At 34.6% G+C, this 22,417-nt stretch overlaps 1 protein-coding gene across 3 annotated transcripts; it reads right to left on the bottom strand.

Moving 5' to 3' along the window:
* Nucleotides 1–9,737: 9,737 nt before the first annotated feature.
* UPL4 (ubiquitin-protein ligase 4) lies at nt 9,738–21,158 on the bottom strand. 3 transcript variants are annotated; one of them, XM_047319124.2, is made up of 19 exons: nt 21,068–21,158; nt 20,800–20,953; nt 19,621–20,256; nt 19,427–19,537; nt 19,170–19,286; nt 18,904–19,062; nt 18,650–18,811; nt 17,920–18,072; nt 17,720–17,841; nt 16,486–17,629; nt 16,298–16,381; nt 12,091–13,317; nt 11,736–11,966; nt 11,541–11,645; nt 10,790–10,870; nt 10,618–10,686; nt 10,376–10,504; nt 10,208–10,291; nt 9,738–10,095 (listed from the first exon to the last, which is right to left on the bottom strand). In XM_047319124.2, the coding sequence occupies exons 3-19, from the start codon at nt 20,245–20,247 to the stop codon at nt 10,030–10,032; spliced, it is 4,671 nt and encodes a 1,556-aa protein (XP_047175080.1). In that variant the 5' UTR covers nt 20,248–20,256; nt 20,800–20,953; nt 21,068–21,158; the 3' UTR covers nt 9,738–10,029. The 3 variants fall into 3 exon arrangements, with proteins under 3 accessions (XP_047175080.1, XP_047175078.1, XP_087952421.1); XM_047319122.2 differs by having other exon boundaries at nt 19,621–20,279; nt 20,800–21,083; XM_088096295.1 differs by having other exon boundaries at nt 20,800–21,082.
* Nucleotides 21,159–22,417: the final 1,259 nt, after the last annotated feature.

A 22,417-nucleotide genomic window follows, 5' to 3' on the forward strand; every position in this document is an offset into this window, starting at 1 on the left:
CTTGTCTGGACATTGTGTAACATGCAGGGGGAAAATAAGTACATTTATCAATCTCTTTTAGTGCCAACTCTTCTCGGATCTTCATGTCAACCAAATCCAAACATGCATTCACTCCATCTTTTGTTTTTCCTTGGATGTTTAACAATGTACCAATCAAGCTATCACAAACATTCTTCTCTACATGCATGACATCTATGCAATGTCGAACATCTAACTTTGACCAATACGGAAGATCAAAGAATATTGATTTCTTCTTCCAAGGGGTCGTTACAGAAGACTTCTTGGACATTTTCCCAAATACATGATGTATTATATTAACTTTTTCAAGAACTTCAAGTCCAGTAAGTGCAGTGGGTGCATTGTCTTTCTCTTGTTCTCCATTGAATGTTTTCTTTAACCTTCAATATGGATGATTAGATTGTAAAAATCGTCGATGACGCATATACATTGTCTTCCTTCTGTGTTTTAATTGATGAGCTGTAGTGTTTTCTTCACATATAGGACATGCTTTATGACCCTTCACACTGTACCCCGACAAGTTAGTGTAAGCTGGGAAGTCATTAATGGTGCAAAATAACATGGCATGAATCATGAAAGTTTCTAAAGCAAAGGCATCAAATATTTCAACCCCATCAACCCACAACAACTTCAAGTCTTTAACTAGTGGCTTGAGATAAACATTTATGTCATTTCCAGGCTGCTTTGGACCAGATATAAACATTGACAACATCATGTACTTTCTTTTCATGCACAATCCAGGGGATAAGTTGTAAATTATCAGTATAACAGGCCAACAACTGTGATTGGTACTTAAATTACCAAAAGCGTTCATTCCATTAGTAGCTAAGTCAAACCTAACATTTCTACATTCTTGACCAAATAGGGGAATTCTTGATCAATATTCTTCCATTGCTTTGAATCAGCTGGATGACGAAGCAACCATCAGTTGTTCTCTCATCCGCATGCCATCTTAGGTTTTTAGCGTCTTTGGGATTCGCGAACAAACGCTTAAGTCTGACAACGAGTGAAAGGTACCAAACTATTTTCAAAGCAAAATCATTCTTTTCTGTGTGACTGATGACAAATTTATGAACACCGAAAAAAGGCGCCAAAAGCTTGTTTAACAATCGGCAAGTGTGACCGAATCGTATCAAGTAATAAAACTAGGTAAAACCAAGTATCGTTTTCCCAAAGGACTCACGGCCTAGTTAGCTATATGATTTGTTGATTATTTGAGACTTGTGAAAAATTGATTGTAGGTTTTAAATGCAAAAGACAATAATTAAACATGTATGCATGAATTTGATCAATGGAAAAGAAGAATATAAACACTTTAATGAATTAGATGGATGAGTATGTTGTTGGGGTTATCAATTTCATCTTATCCACTCTCATATACTTTTAGGAATTCATCATTCTTTTCATCAAATGTTAATGCCACTATCTAAATCACCTTGCAAGAAGGCCTATCCTTAATTACGAGTTCATACAATTCCTAGCATTCTTAATAATTAATTCTGAAGCACAGAAGCTTAAAGGCAACCAATATGCTATTGGGAGAAATTCCCCGGATCTAGATTTTCCCGTACGTTCCCATATCGACAAAATCAATAATCATGGCAATGAATGAGTTAAACAATGCAAGCTTTAAGCAAAGAGGAAAAACCCTAACTAATGATGAAAGAAAGCATGTATCTTAAAATAAGATGTTAACACAAATTCCATATGTGAGAGTTTCACAAGACTACATTGATTCCCCCAACAACAATACAAGGTTTAGTTCACCATATTCATGGTGAAACTAGATGAACAATAATGAATGAAAGAAAGATAGAACCCTAGAAGGATGCGTATGTAGCCTCAGCATCCAAGATCTTCCTCAAAGCGGTGGAAAAGAGAGTGTTTGCTTCGTCTCAGCCAAAGATACAAACCCTAGGAACACCTAAAGCTTATATACTATTCGTAATATTACAGAAAATTAGGCCCAAGCCCAAAATAGTGCCGCTCAGCGGTAAACTACCGCTCAGCGGTAAGTGCGTGAGTTGATTTTTCCCCCTCAGCGGCCTTTTCACCCCTCAGCGGAGCCAACGTGGGTTTCTGAGTGTCGCTCAGCGGTAAACTGCCGTTGAGCGGTAACTGCGACTTCTCCTTTTGCACTTTTTTATGTCTTTTCTGATTCCCTCTCTATCCTTCTTCACTTCTTTCACCAAATTCACCTTAAAACCTGCATAAAACACTGAAATCAAGCATAAACCTGTCCAGCTCTCTTATTTCACAAAACATGAACAAAAGTATGATTCCAAGCTAGTTTCTGAGTGTTAAAGGTTGCTTTTAGTATCAAGTTTAAGCATGAAAATAACAATTTTTCAACTGTTATCAGTGACCACTATCTTCACTGTTGTTTTTTGCCTTGTATCGTGATAACCCACATTTTGGACACTTTGTCAAAACATCATACTCATTCCTATACAATATGCAATCATTTGGACATGCATGTATCCGTTTATACTCCATACCTATCGGACAAAGAATTTTTTTTTGCATCATAATTACGAGTGGGTAACGTATTTCCATCTGGCAGCATTTAATTCAACAACGACAACAATTTTGTAAAACTCTTATCAGTATATCCATTGCTCGCCTTTAAATTTATGAGCCTTAACACCGCTGACAACTGTGTGAACTTAGTTGAATCGACATACAAAGGAGTCTCCGTATCCATGGACATCGTTTCATACACATGTGCTTGGGCAAAAGCTTCTACGCCAACATCGCGGATCATGTCGTCTAAGTTGTCTTCTTCCGGTTGATATTCCATATCCATGGTAGAATTATATACATTTTCAGTTGGACAAACAGTTGGAAAGTCTGTTGCCTCGCCGTGCCATATCCATGTTGTATAACTTCGTATAAACCATCACAGATAAGATGTTCCCTAATATCATTTGCGTTCAACTTCCTCCCATTCAAACAGTTCACACAGGGACATCTAAACTTGACTTTATCATCACCACTTTTACTTGCATTACGTTGCGCAAACTCTATAAATTCTTCTGCCCTCTCTCGTACTCAGTGCTGATGTGTGGTAAATTAATCCACCCTCGATCCGTATGCATGTTTACTGAAATTGTTTACACAATTTCAATAATCTTGAATGATCACTTTAATAGTGTTTGTATTCAAGGTGTGACCCTATCCCATTCAAGAAGATTCACTTTTTTTAGTTTATTAAACATATCAATCTTAAACAACATATCTAAAATTTCACAAAATTTTGTCAGCATTTTGCATTGGTCTTCAGGTTACACGAAATGAAAGTGATTATAAATCACAATCAAATATGCACCCGAAGATCAATACAAAACACAACTATAAAATTTCATGAAATTTAAGACATGTATATTAAAATTTATATGTATTAATAAACTATGAAAAAATTATTACTCTTCTTAAACTGTCCAACCGGACAATTCAAAATTCAATACTTGTAAATTATTATTATCATCTCCTCTCTTTTCATTTGTAAAAAGTACATTTGTTCAAAAAAATCTGGAGATAGTAAATAATTTTTGTATTGAATCTCAAACGGGAAATTAAGACAACAATAATATATATTCAAGCAAACAAATAATTACATATGCAACATGCAATATATTCAAACAAATAATATATTGAAGCAAACAAGTTCATATTAAAAGGAAAATTTTAAGAATAGGAACCTGGGAGCGTGAAAGCTAGTCAACTATCAAGAATGTCCGTGTATAAAACCTCAGCACAACAATACAATATCTAGACAAAAACAAACAACACATTAGTTAGTTTCATGATTTCTAACCTTAAAATTTATTTCATCACCAAATCAACCAATTTAATCCAAACAATTCAAAATTATATTCCTTAATTTCTATACTCTAATTCAACATTACATATCAATTTTCATCATCATCCAATTCAATCCTAACAATTCAAAATTATTTAAACCTAATTCAAAATTATATAAACCTAAAAATTAAATAAACCAATTAATACAAATTATATAACACAAATTATAATTAAAAAAACTTACCAGGAAGAAGAAGACGCCACGACAAAAATGAATGCCATGGAGGAAGGAGGCAGAGTAGTGGGACAGTTCAACGGGGCGCCGTGTAGCGGAGGCGGAGCAGCAAGGACGGTGCAGCCAGGGGGCGGGTCACCAAGGGTGGTGCAACGGGCATCATGGGATGGTGTAGTGACGAAATGGAGGTCGAGGCTTCCCACCAGGTACGAGAATGGCGGCACCGATGCGAGGGAGGCACCAACTAAACGTGAGCAATGGAAGAACGAAGATCGCAAACAAAGCGCGAGCAATGGAGGCACCAACTAAACCAGAAGTGAGGGAGCGAGAGCGATAACAATGGTGAAAAAGTCTTTTGCGCGAGAGAGGAAGAACATTTGTTTCTCGAGGAAGAAGGAAATGAAACACTGTAGGTTAAGTTTCTTTTACGCAGCGGGGTTAAGAGGTAAGCAATACTACCTTGGTTCTACGCTCAACCAAAGCAATACACATATATGCCTCGGTTCTACTCTCCACCGAGGCATATAGTCCTCTGAAAAAAATTAAAAAAAATGAAATGGTTATACGCCTTGATTTCCGCCTAAACCGAGGCATAAACATGGTTTCGCACCGGTTCTGAATGAAACGAAGCCATAGGCTATGCGCAGACTTCAAATTTCAAACCTGTCAGGTGGACATGTGGGCTTTTAGGCATCGGTTGTAGTACCAACCGAGGTATAAATATTGTTTCGCACCGGTTCTGAATGAACCGAAGCCATAAGCTTTGCACAAACTTCAAATTTCAGACCTATCAGGTGGACAGGTGGGCTTTTAGGCATTAGTTGTAGTATCAACCGAGGTAATATGCCTTATATGCTTCGGTTCCCCTTGAACCGAGGCGTATGAGTTCGCTTAAACTACAAAAATGTCACCGCGTTTGGATAGGCTTCAGTTTCACCTAAACCGAAACCTATGCGCGAGTTAAAAAACAATTTTTTTACTAGCGCTGATAGGTTATTAGACATTGCAAACCAAATTAGATTACTTGGTTCTTACTCAAATCATTCTTGTAGAGCTTCTCAATGCTTACAAGCATAGAGTAAAGAAGAGTCATAAGGCAAGAAGGTGCCACTGAAGGAACCTTACAAGCCAAACATCATGAGAATGCACGTAACAAGAAGAAGAAGTTTTTAAAGAAGAATCAAAATCTTACTGTAGAATCTTCAGGCAACAACAAAACAGGAGTCAACAAGGGAACCTACCCTCCATGTCAACATTGCAATAAGAAGGGTCACCCTCCTTTCAAATGCTGGAGAGGACCTAATGCTAAGTTTACCAAATGTAACCAAATGGGGCATGAAGTTGTAATTTGTAAGAGCAAGAATCAACAACAAGGTCAAAAGGCTAAGATTGATGATCAAGAAAAGGAGGATAAACTATTTGTGGCCACATGCTTCGCAAGAAGTGAATCAAATGAAACTTGGTTGATTAACAGTGGATGAACAAATCATATGACTCATGATAAGGATTTTTTTAGACATATAAAGTCAACTAACATCACCAAAGTCAGAGTTGGCAATGAGGAATATATCTCTGTCAAAGGAAAATGAACTATTGTGATCACAAGATGTACAAGTACAAAACTTATATAGGATGTTCTCTTTGCTCTTGACATTGACCAAAATCTGTTGAGTATGGGCTAAATTATTCAAAAAGCCCTTAAAGTTATTTTTAAAGATGAATATTGCTTGATTAAAGATGTAACTAATCAAGATATCTTTAATGTAAAAATGAAAGGAAAGAGTTTCTCACTCAATCCTTTAGAGGAGAAGCAATCTGTTTTTTCTCTCAAAGAATATGGTACTTAGCTTTGGCATAAGAGAGTAGGACACTATCATCATCAAGGGCTGTTGTAACTAAAAGAACAAGGGTTGGCACTTGATGTTCCCAAGCTTAGTGATACAATCTCAAGTTGTAAAGCGTGTCAATTTGGAAAGCAAAAAAAGAAATTCATTCTTAAAGTCAACATGGAAAGCCACCAACAAATTGCAGCTCATCCACACAGATATTTCAAGCCCTCACAAAACACCTTTCTTAAATGGTAGTCTCTATTTTATTACCTTTATTGATGACTTCACCAAAATGTGTTATTTTTCTTGTCTCCAAAGTCATGGCTAGAGCATCTCATGTGGTCTCCTCTAACCATCAAATACCACCAGACCTTCACTTCAAACACAAAATCAAGACTTTTCCTCACCTATTTCTCCATTGCTTCCGCCCCATCTTTGATCACCATAGCTTCTCTTCATTTTTGGAGCTACCTAGCTTGAGAAGGGAGCTATCACATGCCCGGCCTTTGGGATTAGAGGAGCTTTGGAATTGTATTGAGAATTGGTAGGGATGACAATTTAGGGTGGGCCATATGGGTCAACCTGTAAGCCTACAAGAAGAAAGTGTGAGATGGATTGAGTATTTTGACCTATTTAGGCCCATCCCACATAATCTACAACTCGTGTGGGCCAATGGCGGAGCGGGGTCGGACCGACATGCATAACCAACATTGTATGTATTTATTTGAAAATGTATCCATAACTTATGATGTGTCCATAATTAAGTTTGATTTTGGAAGGGTCTTTCTTTCGTTCTCAATTCTATTTGAAAATTTTAGTTATTTGAAAATTAATTTTTGTTGTTTTAGTTATATACATCTGCTATGAAATTCCTAAGAAACTTGTACTTAAAAATTATAAATTATAAAGTTATGAACATTACTTATTTTAAAAAAAGTAGGCTTATATAATTTGTTACTTTTACTAATTTAATTAAAATAAAAATAATGTTATTCAAATTTTGCACCGTGGTGTTTTAGATGATTTAATTGAGGAAAAAAAATTACAAAACAATAATTCTTTATATGGGCTGCCTTGTATGTCCACAAGTCAAATGTTATATAAGGCGAGATAGAGAAATTAGGCAACATTTTTTACATAGATAGGAAGTAGTTTGAAATAATGTTATTTAAATCTTGCACCCTAGTGTTTTAGATGATTTAATTAAGGGAAAAAAATTACAAAACAATAATTCTTTATGTGGGCTGCCTTGTAGGTCTACAAGTCAAATGTTATATAAGACGAAGTAATATACTTTGCGGACCAAATGCAAAGTCGGCCTAAATGGGTAGATCGACCTACATTGTCATCTCTAAGATTTTCTTAAGAATAAGTGTGAGAGTGTTATCTTAAAGCTCTTATTTGATGTGTATTGAAGTTTTGATGCATTATATGTTGATTGGAAATAGTTTGAAAAGATAAAGAAAAAGGAAAAAAAATAATAGAAAATGAAAAAAAAGAAAAAGAAAATATGTATGCTTTAAGATGAAAAAGTAAAGAAAAATGGATTAAAGAGAAATAAAAAATGATTAGTAGGTCTTTTTCCTTTTAGGATGATTGAGAAGTTTTTTTTTTCTCGTTTTTATTTCTTGTCTTTTTTCAGTATTTTTATTTTCTTTCTTCAATTATTGTTTTTATTGTCTTTTTCTTAGAAGTGCAAAAACTTAACTGTGAAAGAATTTGATAGCAATTTTTGTACACACATTTATTTATTATATATTAGTTTCACTTTTTATTTGTCTTAATTTAGGTTTTTAGTTCATTTTTGGTTTTTAGTTATTGTTTTTTTCATTACTAATAATTGCTTTAATCTAGCATTTTTAGCTTATCAAACATTTATTCACTATTTTGGCCATAACTTTTTTTACATACGTAACTTTTTTTTTGCTAATTTTAGTTGCATTGGATTCTACCAAGGCTTCAAAATGAACATATGGATAATTGGATTTAAATGTCTATACTATTTTGGGTGTTGCTTCCTCCACCACCCCAAGTGCTTCTGCACCTTTCCACTATTTTCTTTTATTCCAAAAATACTCTATATCTCCCCACTATTTTCTTTTATTCCAAAAATACCATACACCTCCTCAGTATCCTCAACAATCTTTCTCTTGGAGCATTCATATGGCTTAGATTTAAACTTGTGATATATTGCAAAATATAAAATTCATTGGAAAGTTCAATATTAGTGCTTCTACCACTTCTATTTTATAAACCTAAAAGTTAAATGCAAATACAAAATAATAAACATAATAATATTAATAGTAAATAATATAATATTATTATTATTATATACTAACTTTAACTTTATAATGATGAAAGAACTAAATAAATTACAAATCTTTAACAAAAAAAACTTTTCTTTTATATTTTAAGTATTTAAGAATATTTTTATATTATTTATCTAATAAATTAAATATTTTATTCAAGTTATTTGAGTCAAACATGTCGGTAAGTTAAAACATAATATAATGTTAAAAATTATAGATATTAAATGTGAAAAAAACATACATATATAAACATTTTTCTAGAAATTTAGAACAAAATTTTACCATTTATTAAGTAATTTGAAGAAAAAAAATATTGAACAATGAAAATAAGATTGAATCAAACTTGAGCCATGTGAATGCTCCATTAATGTGGAGAGAGAAAGAGAAATATTGTTGAATATAGTGGGGAGGTGTAGGGTATTTTTGGAATAAAAGAAAATAGTAAAAAAATGTAGAGTATTTTGGGAATAAAAGAAAATAGTGAGGAGGTGCAGGAACACTTGGGGTAGTAGAGGGAGCAACTCCCTACTATTTTTTACAATTTTTTAAAATTGAGTCAAATTTGTGGTAAATGGATCTTGTAGAATTTACATTCTAGACCTTATTAAGTCTATTATTCTTCAAAATTTATACTATTAGGGTTTAAGTTTAGCCCCTATTTCTAGGGTTTGTTCTAATGAAGACAAGGAGAAAAAGAAATCAATTGAACAAATATTAGGATTTTAGTTTTCTTTTTTTTTTTTCAATATTGAGTTTTCACATGGATCGTTGTTTGCTTTGAGTTTGTTCTTTTCTTTTCTAATTCTAGTTTTTCTCTTTGTAATATCAATATGTTCTTCTGATTTTAAAATTCAAATTAGAAATAGATTGAATTTGATATAATAACTAAATATGAATTATATTGAATTCGTGCAATTGATTTAGTCAATTGATTAAATTAATTAATTGTTCAAATTAGGATTAAATATTTAGAAAACAATAATTTTTGGATTTTCGAATGATCTGTTTTATATTTTAATTTTTATTTCAATCTCTTATTTTTTTTTCAATTTATGTTTTGTATTTTTTAAATCCTTAACCCCCAATTTTAATATGTAGATAAAAGCATTAAATTAAAAATAAATACAATTTAATTTAAAAATAGATTTTGTTCTATATTGCAAAAATTAGTATTTTTTTTTTCACCTAAGTGAAATATCAAATTTTCATAATTGCCGAAAACCCATATTGTTGTGTCAAATTTTTAGTTTTCTTATGTTTATTTATTTATTTATTTTTTTGATATTCTTGATTATTTTCTTATTACCAATCCACGGCTTATCTTACAAAAGTAACAGCCTAACCTAAAACGAAGCCCACATGTAGTTTACGACCACTGGCCTTCAGACGAAAGACTAGAAGATCAATTCATATTAGTTGGTATTTTTTTTTCAACAGAAAGTGCAAAACTATGAAGGTAAGTTGAAAAATAAAAAAGTTATGCGCAACTACAAGGAAAAAAAAATTAAAACTAAAATATAGTAGAAGCAACAGAAGCAAAGATAAGAACTAACATCATTCTGCATGTAATAGACTAAAATATTAATGATTAAGGTTCCTGTACAAATACTGTACATCAAATATCATGCGTGACCCTTGAAAGTGTCCTCCTCAGTTTCTGTACAGCTGATACCAGTCAATGAACTAAACTATCAGCATGCTATGTACACACCCCCAACAATTGTAGTCAGTGAAAACAGCACCTTCATCTACCACTGCCAGCACCCTTATCTACACTACCACCCTAATAATTACATTTCCATAGCTCAAATACGGACCATTCAAGATAGTGAAATTACGAAAGGTGGAAAGATCCTTGACCCTCTGTTATGGCATACAACAACTTTTCTTTCATTCTCTCCTGAAATACAGTGCCAACCAATATTTAGGTTAAAAGGTAAGAAAAACAGTTTCTAAAACTCCTTATGTGTTTCACAAATAAAGTTTGAAATAAAATTAAAATGGTAAGTTACTTTTGATGAGTACGGAGGTAGCTTGAGATAATTAGCACAAGTCATCACGCTTGGTAGATCTGTGTCTGCCCGGTTGTTACAATGCTGTTGAATCATGGATGTAAGTAGACTAACACAAAATATGTAAGTGTTAAGCATTAAAAACTGCACAGAGAATGTAGTGTAAACCTTTCGGACAATAGTTAACTTTGGATTCAGAGATGCCAACCCTCCTGGAGGAAGTCGAGGTGCACCAGTCACAAACTGCAGAAATGCTCGCCGCTGTTCATGATCAAACTCCCGGACAATCTCCAACAACTGAATCCAAAGAAGTAGATGATTCATAAAATCACGAGATTCAGGTTAAAAAAAAAAAAAAAAAAACCTTTACTGAGTGTGATTAAAAGTATCAAGTATACATGAATGCTTACATTAACAATGGGAGGACTGCTAGCAGTGTACCCATGGTCAAACTTAATGTTATCTCCAAGCTCGTTGATCTGTTTTAACAAGGCACAATTATGCTTAATTTTTTTTCCTCTATTCTCGAAAACAAAAAATTACACATATACAAAACGGTTATATTAATGAAATTGTACTCACTGCCCAAGAGTCATACTCTCCACAAAGCATTCGCTCAACTTCTTCTTCATTGAAAATCTGAAGATGTTCAATGGAGAAAACCTAAAGTAGAAAACAATTTTGCAAAGAAAAATATTTATCAGAACCACTATAAGATATAGCAGAAATTCATAAGCAGTATTGCAAATGGCAGTAATTCTAAAAGAAAACTTTATATTCACTATACAGTTACTAATCTTGAGGTTCTACCATAAAAACACATAAAAATTGACGCAGAAGAACAAGACAACTAGTTCTGATGATAAATTGTTATTATACTGAGGAAACACATGTAAGAAGTGTAAAAGTCTCAATATTTCGTTCAGGAATATTGAGTATCAGAATTCTTTCATTCACCACCCAAGCCCCCTTCCTCCCCCCATTTCCCCCCAAAGTTTTAGGATGAAACGAAATTGAGATGTTGGATATAACTAGGTGAATCCAGTTCAAAATTTTGTAGACATCTTGGCATTTATTAGCATAATGAAAATAAGGGGCAAAAGGAAAAATCTCGATGTCAAAGTCAAACAAGAGGACGAAATGGGAAGTTCCAGGCCATGTCCTCAAGGACTACTAGCAACAATTGTTAAAACCAGACAGATTCATATAAAATATTTAGACACCCGATCAATTAAATTGATTTAGTGAACTTAACACATAAAGAGAAGAGAAAGTGTATATGATAAACTATAACCAACTAATTTGACTATCATTAAGATAACAGATAAGATACCTGGTTAAAGCCAGATTTAAAAGCTTCCACCTGTCTTGAAATTCCAGACCTCACTGTTGCATCGACAATACGTGAAACATAATCCTCTAGATTTCTCATATTTACCTAAAGAAAGTATAAATATGTAAAGTTGATACAACCATCGAAGGCACTAAAGTGAAGATAGAATGACAAAAATATTCAGCAATGACCCACCATGGAATGATCAGTCCCTGAAGCAAGAACAATATCAGGATACCCAGGAAGGGTAAAATCAAGACAGAGATCTTCAATACTGGTATCTCGAAAGCTTTTTCCATATTGCAACTCAGAATTCCCTCCATTGACAGATTCCATAATACTTTTCCTGATAACTAGTGCTTGAAACTCTTGCAGCACCCTACCAAGCCCAGGATCAAAGGATAGTATGTCGTAAAGAGAGAGTTCCTAAAGAGACACATGGTACAAACAAAAAGAGTAATTCAGCCAGTTATAAAGACCGTCATTGTAAATCTTCCATACTTGGTTGCAAGCTCATGTTACATTCATTGATTGGCAGATAATTTATTACCTTTCCAAGAATAAGTTTATAGAAAGCTTTGGAGAAGTGGAGATCTAAGATCCTCCCATCTTGAAGTGCCTTAGCAACAACTTGGCCTAGAAGGAAAAATTTCTTTGCTACGTCAGTGAACTGTATGTCACCAGATGTATCTTGCATTGTTGACCACGGACGGGGAAAGAGTCCATAAAAAGAATGAATTCCCATTTCCTCAGCCTGCAAATTTGACTTGAGGATGAACGAAGAAACATCTTCTCTCCACATGCCCAAGCCAGATTTCTGGAACTCATGGCAGACTAAGGTATAAAATTCCAAGGTTGGTCCAAGACCAGTGCCCACTTCTTCATCATATTCCACTTCAAGAACAACTTTGTGACAGGCATGCAGTTCCATCATTTTTGCAGCAGATTCCAAAATCCGGTTGCGATGAACTAAAAATTTCTTTTTTGGCAATCCACCAGGGCCCAATCGTCTATCAATCACTGCTCCTGAGCCATTGTGAGACAAGTGAGGTTGAACTTGTGGCTGACCAAATGCTTTCAATTTGAAGTACTTGCATCTTGCCTCGAAACTAAATAAGAAAGGACATGATGTCATTAATTGACTACACCACAATGGCATACCACCAACGGAGACAGCCAAAGTGTCCCTCATCTGTTGCTCTAGCTTCTCTGTCAATTTACTGCTTACAAACTCATTTTGTGGGACAGAAGGAACAGTTATTTTTAGGCTATCCAAGTCGTCCACTTTCCCTTTGGCAAAAGCCCAAATCCTTTCACGAGACATAAGGTGAAATATAAGTCTGTTCATTCTTTCCAAGCATTTGAGAAGAAACAAAATATCATAAGTTGGACTTGACTTCTCCAGATCAGAAACAAGTTCACAAGAGAATATATCTGAGAAAAATGGAGTATGCTGATAATGAGCTAAAACTTTATCATCAGAGATATCCTGAGGTGAAAAGTGATATTGTGGAGGTATTATGTCCTCAGATTCAACAGCCCTTCTGTAGGTTATTGTATGCACCTGACTCCACAGTTTTGCACTGGAAAAGGAATCATTTTGTTTTACTATATGGCCAAGAATTGCCTGATATAAAGTCAATTTTTGATCCAGACGTTGTCCTTCAATGTAAAAGACAAGCTTTTGAGCAGCTTCGTTGCTACAAAATGAAGGATCCTGTTTTTCTAGTTTTGGGCTTGGTTCTGCATTCATTTGCAGTTCTTGTACGGCATAGCCCTGACAACAATTACAAAAAAGTCAAATACAGTCAAAAGTTTAAACATACTATGTTACCAAGGAAACAGAGAATTTAATCAAATTAGTCAAATTTCTTTTGCAAATGAGATACATAACTATCAAAAACAGAAGCATTAAATCACAATAAACAAATAGAGAATTATATATTGTGTTAGGTTACTTTATGCCAATAACCTAATCAAGACTCTCTTCTCACCACAACTCTCGAATAAAGAATGGAAAAGTATGTATATATGTATTAATGATGAATGAGTGAATCAGAATACAAGAATCACCCCAAGGAAGCCTAACCTTCCTCCTCTGGAAAATATCCAGTCTGAACAAATTCTCCGATCCCCCTCTCCCCCTACTTAGTTTATTATTTATACCTTCTCTCTCTTCTAACAACTATAACATATTACTCTCCTTACACGTGTCTCACACGTGTCTAACTCATTCTCTTTTATTCCTAACATTACTCCCCCCCTCAAAATCAACCTTGTCCTCAAGGTTGAAGTTAGGGAACTGTTATTTGCCGTAATGCTCCTCTTCCCTTCCCAGGTGATGCCCTCCAATTCAAGTCTGGAGGCTTGGGTGGTGGCAAATCCTCCTCCAATATCTTCCATTCTTCCTGGATTCTATCAACTTCCAACATTCTGCTCCTCGAATCCTCCACCGATGTCTTCCATTCTTCCTGCTCAATATCCATGCTCAACTGCCACCAATCTACTTTCATTTTTCCCAGGGATGCCAAACAGGTAGCTCCTAAATTCACATCCAAACCTCCCGACTCAAAGAAATAAAGTTTGTCTCTGATTTCTAATCCCTTCATCTCAACAATATATTCATTTCCAGTGCTCAATATATCCATTTTGCTAACAGACTCACGTAGGCCACTCATCATCGCCCCCCAAACAGTATCCCAATCAGTCACCACATATGTAACATGATCTGGAACTGAATCCTGCCCAAAAAATTTTCGGAGAACCTTAATTGCATGTTTGAGATGACCCGAAGAGCTCCAGCTTTGACCATCTGTGGCTACTTTACCAACTTCTAATGCAATAAGGGCAGGAACCCCAACTGCGTTCCTAACATTACAAAACATAAAGTAGTGACCTCTAGTGTTTCTCCTCGCATTTGTTGCTTCCAAAGTAGTCCCCAGCATAATCCCAAACTTCACTAGGAAATTCCAGAACCACTGTATTTAGAGTTCCATAACTAAAACGCTTCCCCGAAAAACATTTCCATTGTGGCAAAGGTGGGTACCACTGTATAGTTCCAGCCTTCAAACTGCCCAGTAAAACAGTAACAAGAACAGTATCACCAAAGAAATCGTTGTTATTTGCTGTAGAAACTTTGATTTTATAATATTGACCAGGCTCCTTGATATCATTTGACACATTTGTTACAATGTGGTTCAAGGGAATTGTGATTCTTTCTCCCAGATACTCAACAACGAAACTGTGACCCCTTATAATCATACCATGATCTCCTCCAAAACTCCTATACACTTCATCGTGATTCCAATCGGAAAGATAAACATTATTAAGTGAAGCAGCACAATCATGCTCCAAATGAGTGTAGTGCCAATCCCTAACCCTCCTCTCCTGAGAGTTCAAAATATCCTCATCAAGCTTTCTTTCCACCGAACTGTCCCTTTTGGAATTAAATGGTCTATTTGCCGAATTGTTTTGTTTGGTTTCTTTGTCATTGCGAAAGCAATCACTGTTCATCATTGTCGACCCAAGATCGAACGGATCACCAATCAACGAATAAGTATCTGATCTTCGCTCAATAGCCCCCACAGCCTCAACACCATTTATAATGCCAGCTTCAAGATCGACAGAAACAGAAAATGAGTGATCTGGTTTTCCCGATGCTTGTGGCACCGAATTTCCCAACTCCTGGAAGTCCTTGTTGACGCTTCCCTCCTGTAGCTCCGCTGCCAGCTCCTCACAAACGGTGTCTCGATTCAGTTCGCCGAACCTCCGCGTCAGCGCTTCCGTGAATATCTTCCAATTTGGATGTCGGGTTTTCTTCCGCCAGAAACGAATCCAATAGTAGCTCGCGCCTCTCTCCATACAGGTATATACCAACTTCATCTTCTTCCTCTCCGTCAAGTTCTGTAGATCGAAAAATTTCTCTGCCTTCGCGATCCAGCCCATGGGGTCCACTCCTTCGAATGTTGGGAGTTCAATGCGTTTCATCCCGCTACGTTGCACGTCTCCTCTGTCCTCTTCCGCTTCGTCCTCCGACTTCTCTGGTGGTCGCCGTTTGCGTTCAGCGTTGACGGAATCGCGACTCCCTTCGGAGCTCCGACGCTGGTTCCTTCTTCTCCCACGGTCGCGATTAATGTTTCGTCTTCCACGGTCGCAACTCTCCTTTCGAGCCCTTCCTCTCATCTCCTCTCGAATCTCTTCCAACATGGCTTCCATGGACTCGAACTTTCCTTCCCACCTTTCCTCCAGTGCTTTCATCTTGTTCTCCATCGCGCAACTCCTCCGATCTGGATCCGGCAGGTCGGACCAAATTGTTAGGTTACTTTATGCCAATAACCTAATCAAGACTCTCTTCTCACCACAACTCTCGAATAAAGAATGGAAAAGTATGTATATATGTATTAATGATGAATGAGTGAATCAGAATACAAGAATCACCCCAAGGAAGCCTAACCTTCCTCCTCTGGAAAATATCCAGTCTGAACAAATTCTCCGATCCCCCTCTCCCCCTACTTAGTTTATTATTTATACCTTCTCTCTCTTCTAACAACTATAACATATTACTCTCCTTACACGTGTCTCACACGTGTCTAACTCATTCTCTTTTATTCCTAACATATTGTGTAATCAGAAAATATATAGGCTTGATAGCAAAAATGTTTAAAACTGTAAAATGACAAAATTTAGAAAAAAAAAACTAAAATCAATTTAGTTTGACACAAATAACAAGTAAGACTGATCCTCATGATCTTTACAACCTGAGTTCTAGAGGAGGAGGATTCCCCAGCATTCATGATGACTACTTGATCAGTTATGAGTTGCGTCAACTTCGGTTGATCCTTCTACAAGATGACAGTTGGAAAAATGTAAGATAAATTAAAAAGGAAAAAACACGCAGAAAAGGCAGATACTTCTGTAAAACAATAACCAAAGTTACAAATACCACCTGTGTATCAGGGAAATCTGTCATCATGTCAACAGGCCCCAAAGTAACAGGAATTTCAACTGAGACTGAAATTGCATGTGATGGTGATTGAATTGGAGGACTTTCGGGTTGCAACACTGCTTGGATGGATGATGATTTAGAATGCTCTGTGCTTTTTGGACTGACCTTTGGCCTTAGATATGCTTCAATAGAATGCATACAAGAAAAAGGATCAACAGTATGAAAATCCTCAGTGTAGTCGCTCAGGAAAATCTCTCCCTCGCCCCTTGCAAAACGTACTTTCAGACAAGGGTAAGGAATTGAACACCTATTAGGAACAGTAGCAAATGAATTTCTGAGTTTCGATCCACTGCTCAGAATAATAGGGAAAGCTTCCAATGAAGTTAGTGCAGTTTGCAAGTTCCTGATTAATATAGAAATGGGTATTTCACCAGAGAGATGCTGAGAAGCACACACACAAGCTAAAGCCTCAAATCGTTTTTCTATGACAGCATTATAATTACAGACACCCTGTACCTCTTTGTTTTCCCTCGTATACTGGCCCAGAGATAAATAACTAACAAGTGATTTCACAACTCCACTTTCAATAAATTCAAAAGTAGAAACTTGTTCCTTGCCAGTAAGCTTGTCCATAATTTGATACAAGATATTATTGATCTTCTCCTCAACCACACCAAGAGCACCATTGTCAGTAGACATGCTCAACAAATCATTAGACAGTTCTCTAAGATTTTGTAAAATATCAGTCAATCCTTTCTCAGAATCAAATAATTCTGGAGCTAAATATTTTGTCTTTATATGCTCTGCTAGATTATAAACAGAATCTTTATCAAGTTTGCAATTTTTGGCTTCTGATGATGTAGGAGATTGGCCAGTTGAAAATGCATAACATAAGCACTTGATGGTCTCTCTTGAGGAAGACTTTTGACTAGAGTTCGATGTCATTTGAATGCCACTAAACACCGGGTACATCAATTTTGAAGATCTTTCCGGTGTTAGTAGTGTATCAATGGCAAAAAAGACTCCTTCCTTTATAAACAACTTTAAGAAATTATCTGAAAAATTGTGAAGGATAATCTCAGCAATTTGTAATGCTAACATTAGCATGTGGTGATCCTTTCTAGTGAAAACTCCAGCCAAAAAACTGCCATGTTAACCAGATAAAATGAACATTAATATATGAAAGAAAATCCACATAATAATGAAATACTGAGGATAAGAAGATCTGCATCACCTTGAAATATTGGCATTTTTTAGCAATTCAACAAGCACCTCAGATTTACTTGAACTGACTATCTTGTACATAACAGACAGACATGCGTGGCAAACAAATAAACTTGCACCAGAATTGAACACCTGTACAAGGATGAGGTAGGTATTGCAATGTAACAGAAAAGGAAGAGCATTTAGTTAAATACGAGAAAATCAGCCAACCTGGATTAACATGGGGAACAAATCGATTCCAAGCCTTTGCAGGAGATCTGAGTGATTATCTAGAAAGGATTCTTTTTCTAGCACCAGTTGATCATTCTGATCTTTAGCCCGATCAGGGAGAAGTTCATTTAGCAGTTTGAGTGCTTCATATACCTAGAAAAATCAGCAAATAAAATGACATACCTTTCACACAACTATTTATAAGAATTTTCTCAAATCAAGCACCCTTGTTTTCATTAGATGAGGCATGCATTTCTGAATGAAATTACCAAATGAATATGGAGAACTTATTTCAACCAACATACTAAGGAGCAGTAAATTTAACAATGAATGTTTTTTATGCATATGTATTATAGTATTGCTCGTACCATGGACAAATGGGTGTAGAGAAAGGATATGATATCTTCAATTTTTTGTACGAAAATCTTTCTTTTTTTTAAAGATCGGGGTCTACTATCAAAGATAGGATTTAAATATTTATAATAATACAATAATTATTTATACTTTTGAGGAAAGCAAACTGTTCGTGTTTTACTTTAAAGCTGTCAAAAAATAGCTTCAAAAGAAGTTGTATCACATTCACATAAAAATAGTCAGTTATTATTATAAAAATATATATTAATATAAAAAATACCAATAGACAAATTCCTCACAAACAAAGAAAGATACCTACATTTCCAGTTTGAAAAAAGGAAACCAGTTAAAGAAAACAGGGTCCTAAGCTAAATACCCGATTACAGTGTCCACCAACGAGCTGTGACGTTGATACTCCATATGAGAGGTCAAATGTAGATAATATTTCTCTCAATATGCTGCTTATATTGAGTTCATATAAAGTCCTGAAGGCTACAAGTGATCCAGATGAAAGTTTGACAAGTAGTCCTATCAATCCCTGACAAACAAAATAATAGATTTACATAAACTTCACAGGTCATAGGAAAAAGGGAAAAGTATCATATGAATATGACATAAAAGATAGCTTACATTGTAAATTAATTGAGATAGGGCAGTCTGACCATTTGAACTTAAAAGATGCGTGACCTGTTGAATCAGCCCATGCTTACAAAGCTCATCCAACATTTCTGAGGACTGCCCAACTCGTTCAACAATTTTTATTAAGCATGTAGCAACATTTTCGACAAGCTGCAGAAAATCAGTTGCAGGTCAGGAGAAGGATAGAGGAAACTACAACAGAATGAAAGATACAAATGTGATTTGTGTCCAATCATTTTAAATCCATTCATTGGTACCTGCCTATCCTCGTACTGAAGAAGATTGCATAATATAGGAACAGCCTCCATAAAAAGTGAAGGGTTTTCAGAAGGAAGCTTCTTGCATATGTTCACCACAGTAGAAAGAGCTACTCTCTGGTAAAAGGGGAGATCATAAACCAATAAAAAAATCACTCCTCTAGAACTTTAAATAATAAAATGCGATTTTTAAGGATAACAAAAAAGAAAATGGCCATTACTCATGAAGATGAGACCCTACTGTGTTAGAACCTTACCTGGATGCTTGTTGAGAAGAAGTCAATATAACTGAGAACGGCCATAATTGCCCCAGCCTCTAAGCAAGCAAGGGGTTGTTCTCTCGATATCTTTTCCAATGCTTGGAGACACTTCACGATTTCAATATCATTAAGTTATATCCCTTTTATTGTACAAAGAATATAATATGGACAAACAAACAAACATGAATTACCTGTTCAGCTACATCTTGATACTCAATAGCAAATAATCTTTGACATAAGGCTGGAACAGCATCATGTTGAACAAGAAAACTAGCTGATCTAGGATACAAATCACATATATAGGTTATGGCCCTTATAGAAAACAACATGATATCTGGGTTCTTCTCATCCTTTGCAAGCTTTACCAGTAATGGTGATAACAAGTCAGAAGTCATGCTGGATAGTGAACCCTCTGTACAAAAGGACAAAACTTCACAGAGTTCAGTGAGTACAGCTAATTGACAAGAGGGTTCAGTCAGTTCACTCAAGCTACTTATGATATTCTTAAATTTTCCATGATCACTGGATAGTCTCCTTCTATGATACTCATAAAGGGTGCTATTATGCTGCTGATCCATGTCATCTGAATCACACGACCCATAAGTTGAATCCTTCTCGGGATCTCCTTCTGATTGGCTAGAAGCTGAAGCAGACGATGAAGTATCCATGTCGTGATCATGTGCCTCCACTATTGAATTCATGTGTGTTTGAACTGATGAGTTTGAAGAACTTGGTCTGAAATCCAATGAACTGCACGCACGCTTATCAGCAGGCAGTTCATCCACCATGTCCGGACGCTTTTGGCCTCTACTTCCCATTAATTGATTCTACACCAAATAGAAACAGACCCCTGTCAGTTCTAAACTGTCAGTTTTCATTCATCACCATAAATCCTTAACCGCATATTAGCCCAACAATTCTGAATGCTGAGCAAGAAAGACTGACATTCTTGTTTTCTCTTTTGGATAAAAAAAAAAAGTAAAACAATCAACTCTTCCATTTATTCAAAGCTTTCCTCAAAAACAACAAGCACACATAGTCATTATTCTTATTTTTCATTATCATCCAAGCAAATTGCTCATCAGAACCTTATTCCCAAAAAAGAATTAAAAAATGACAGTATAAATCAATTTAAAACAAAATAAAAAAATCAAATCAATTTAAAACCCAACAACCTTAACCTCAGACTGAACAAATCAAACACCACAAATTTCATAACAGATAATATTGCATTAAAAAAAGAGAAAAATATATAATAATGAATAAACAAACACAAACCCAAACATACAATGACATAGAAAACGATCACTAACAAGAAGATCATGAAAAGTTGAAGACTCAAAACGACAATAGTTTCAATGGTTATCTACCTAGTTCGTAGTTCTCAATCGGTCTCCGACTTTATCGAAGACCCAGTTTTCTTATCACCAAGATGAACGATACTAGGTGAATTTTAAAGCAACGCTAATTTTCTTCTTCTTCTTCCTCTTTCCCTCTGGTTTACTTCTTCAGAGAATGTTTAATCTAATAGAGAATAAGAGAATGAATCGATAGAATGGATTAAGGAATTGATAAAAAAAGGAGAGAGAAAAATAAAAATTGATGAAAAAACCAGAGAAAGGAAGGGTGATTGCACACCAACGCTTGTGCAACTTGGAAAACATAACAACAAAGGGGTGATAGTGTAAATATTTATGTAGATGATTATTGGTTTTAATCACCATTAGGCTAATTGGAACAGATACTCTGCTGATGAGGTCTATGAACTTTTATGCACTTTCCAATCAACAACCGTTGCCAACTATATCAGTGGTTGTTGGGGCTTTGGGTTAGATTTAGAAATTAAGCATTGTTTTTATAAGATCACTCTGGATTTTATTCTTTTACATTTACACATGGTAACTGTATATGGAGAATATACAAGAAAAATCATGATCAAATGATAATATTTTAAATTATCAAATTAAACTGAACATTCGAAAATTAAGCAAACAGAAAATGATAATATATCATTTTTATTGGTATTTGATTTCGGATATTCTACCCACCAAACAACTATTAGATATATTATAAATTATAGATCTCAACACATTTTTTCTTATCATGAACAAAAAATGAATAGGTCAGGTTAAAAATTATCAAATATTTACTTTCAATTAATTTTGATTGATCTAATAATTATGATTTTTTTGGAAGAAAAAAAAATTGTCTATTTAACTTAAATGATATGGTCTCTATCTTTGTTACACAATAAAATAACAGTCAAATAGTAAAATAATTATATATTAATACACATTCTTTTTTGTTATTATTTCTTTTATATATTATGAAAACCAAAGTAGTTATCAAAATATCAATAGATTTTTGGGAGTTTTATTAATTATTAATCAATTATTTTTTATGGAATTTTTAAATGAGAGAACTTTCAGGAAGTTTTATAGCCTATAAGTATATTTATTTTTAAATAAAATATAATTTTTAATATTAGTAATTTAAATAACTTTTTATGAAATTGTATTTTTTAATTATAAATCTAAAATATAATTTATTTGATAAAAGTATTTTTTATGATATTTAATTATAATAATTATATATTAAAAACACATGTTCATTGTAAACATTAAATATTGTATATAAAATTTTATCATGAGGGGAATTATTAAAATATTAATTAATAAATAAAGATATGAAGACGTTAAAAGAGAGCTTCCCAATTTTGTTCTTTAAGGAGATGTTGGTAAAGTTAGTAGGCAAAAAAAATAGGAAGAACTCTACAAAAGTATATTTCTTATATTTCCTTTCTTTATACATACAACAAATATTAATAAATTATATATATATATATATATATATATATATATATATATATGGAGTTTTTCAGGTGGTACATAATTTTTCTTCATGATGAGAATCATCATCTTCCATTTTTCAAGAACTTTTTCTTTTAGAAATTTTATATATGAAGGCAAGCATCATTCTTTTGCCTTA

This window comes from Vigna umbellata, chromosome 8, assembly GCF_029865625.1.
Source record: "Vigna umbellata cultivar VRB3 chromosome 8, Vumbellata_1.0, whole genome shotgun sequence".
Classification (NCBI taxonomy): domain Eukaryota; kingdom Viridiplantae; phylum Streptophyta; class Magnoliopsida; order Fabales; family Fabaceae; genus Vigna; species Vigna umbellata.

Coding starts and splice junctions, on each gene's coding strand:
- UPL4 (XM_047319124.2), bottom strand. CDS start 20,247: ATGGGAAGTAGAGGCCAAAAGCGTCCGGACATGGTGGATGAACTGCCT. Junction 18,073..18,649: donor TTGGTGGACACTGTAATCGG/GTATTTAGCTTA, acceptor TGATTTTTCTAG/GTATATGAAGCACTCAAACT. Junction 13,318..16,297: donor CCTCCTCCTCTAGAACTCAG/GTTGTAAAGATC, acceptor AATTGTTGTCAG/GGCTATGCCGTACAAGAACT.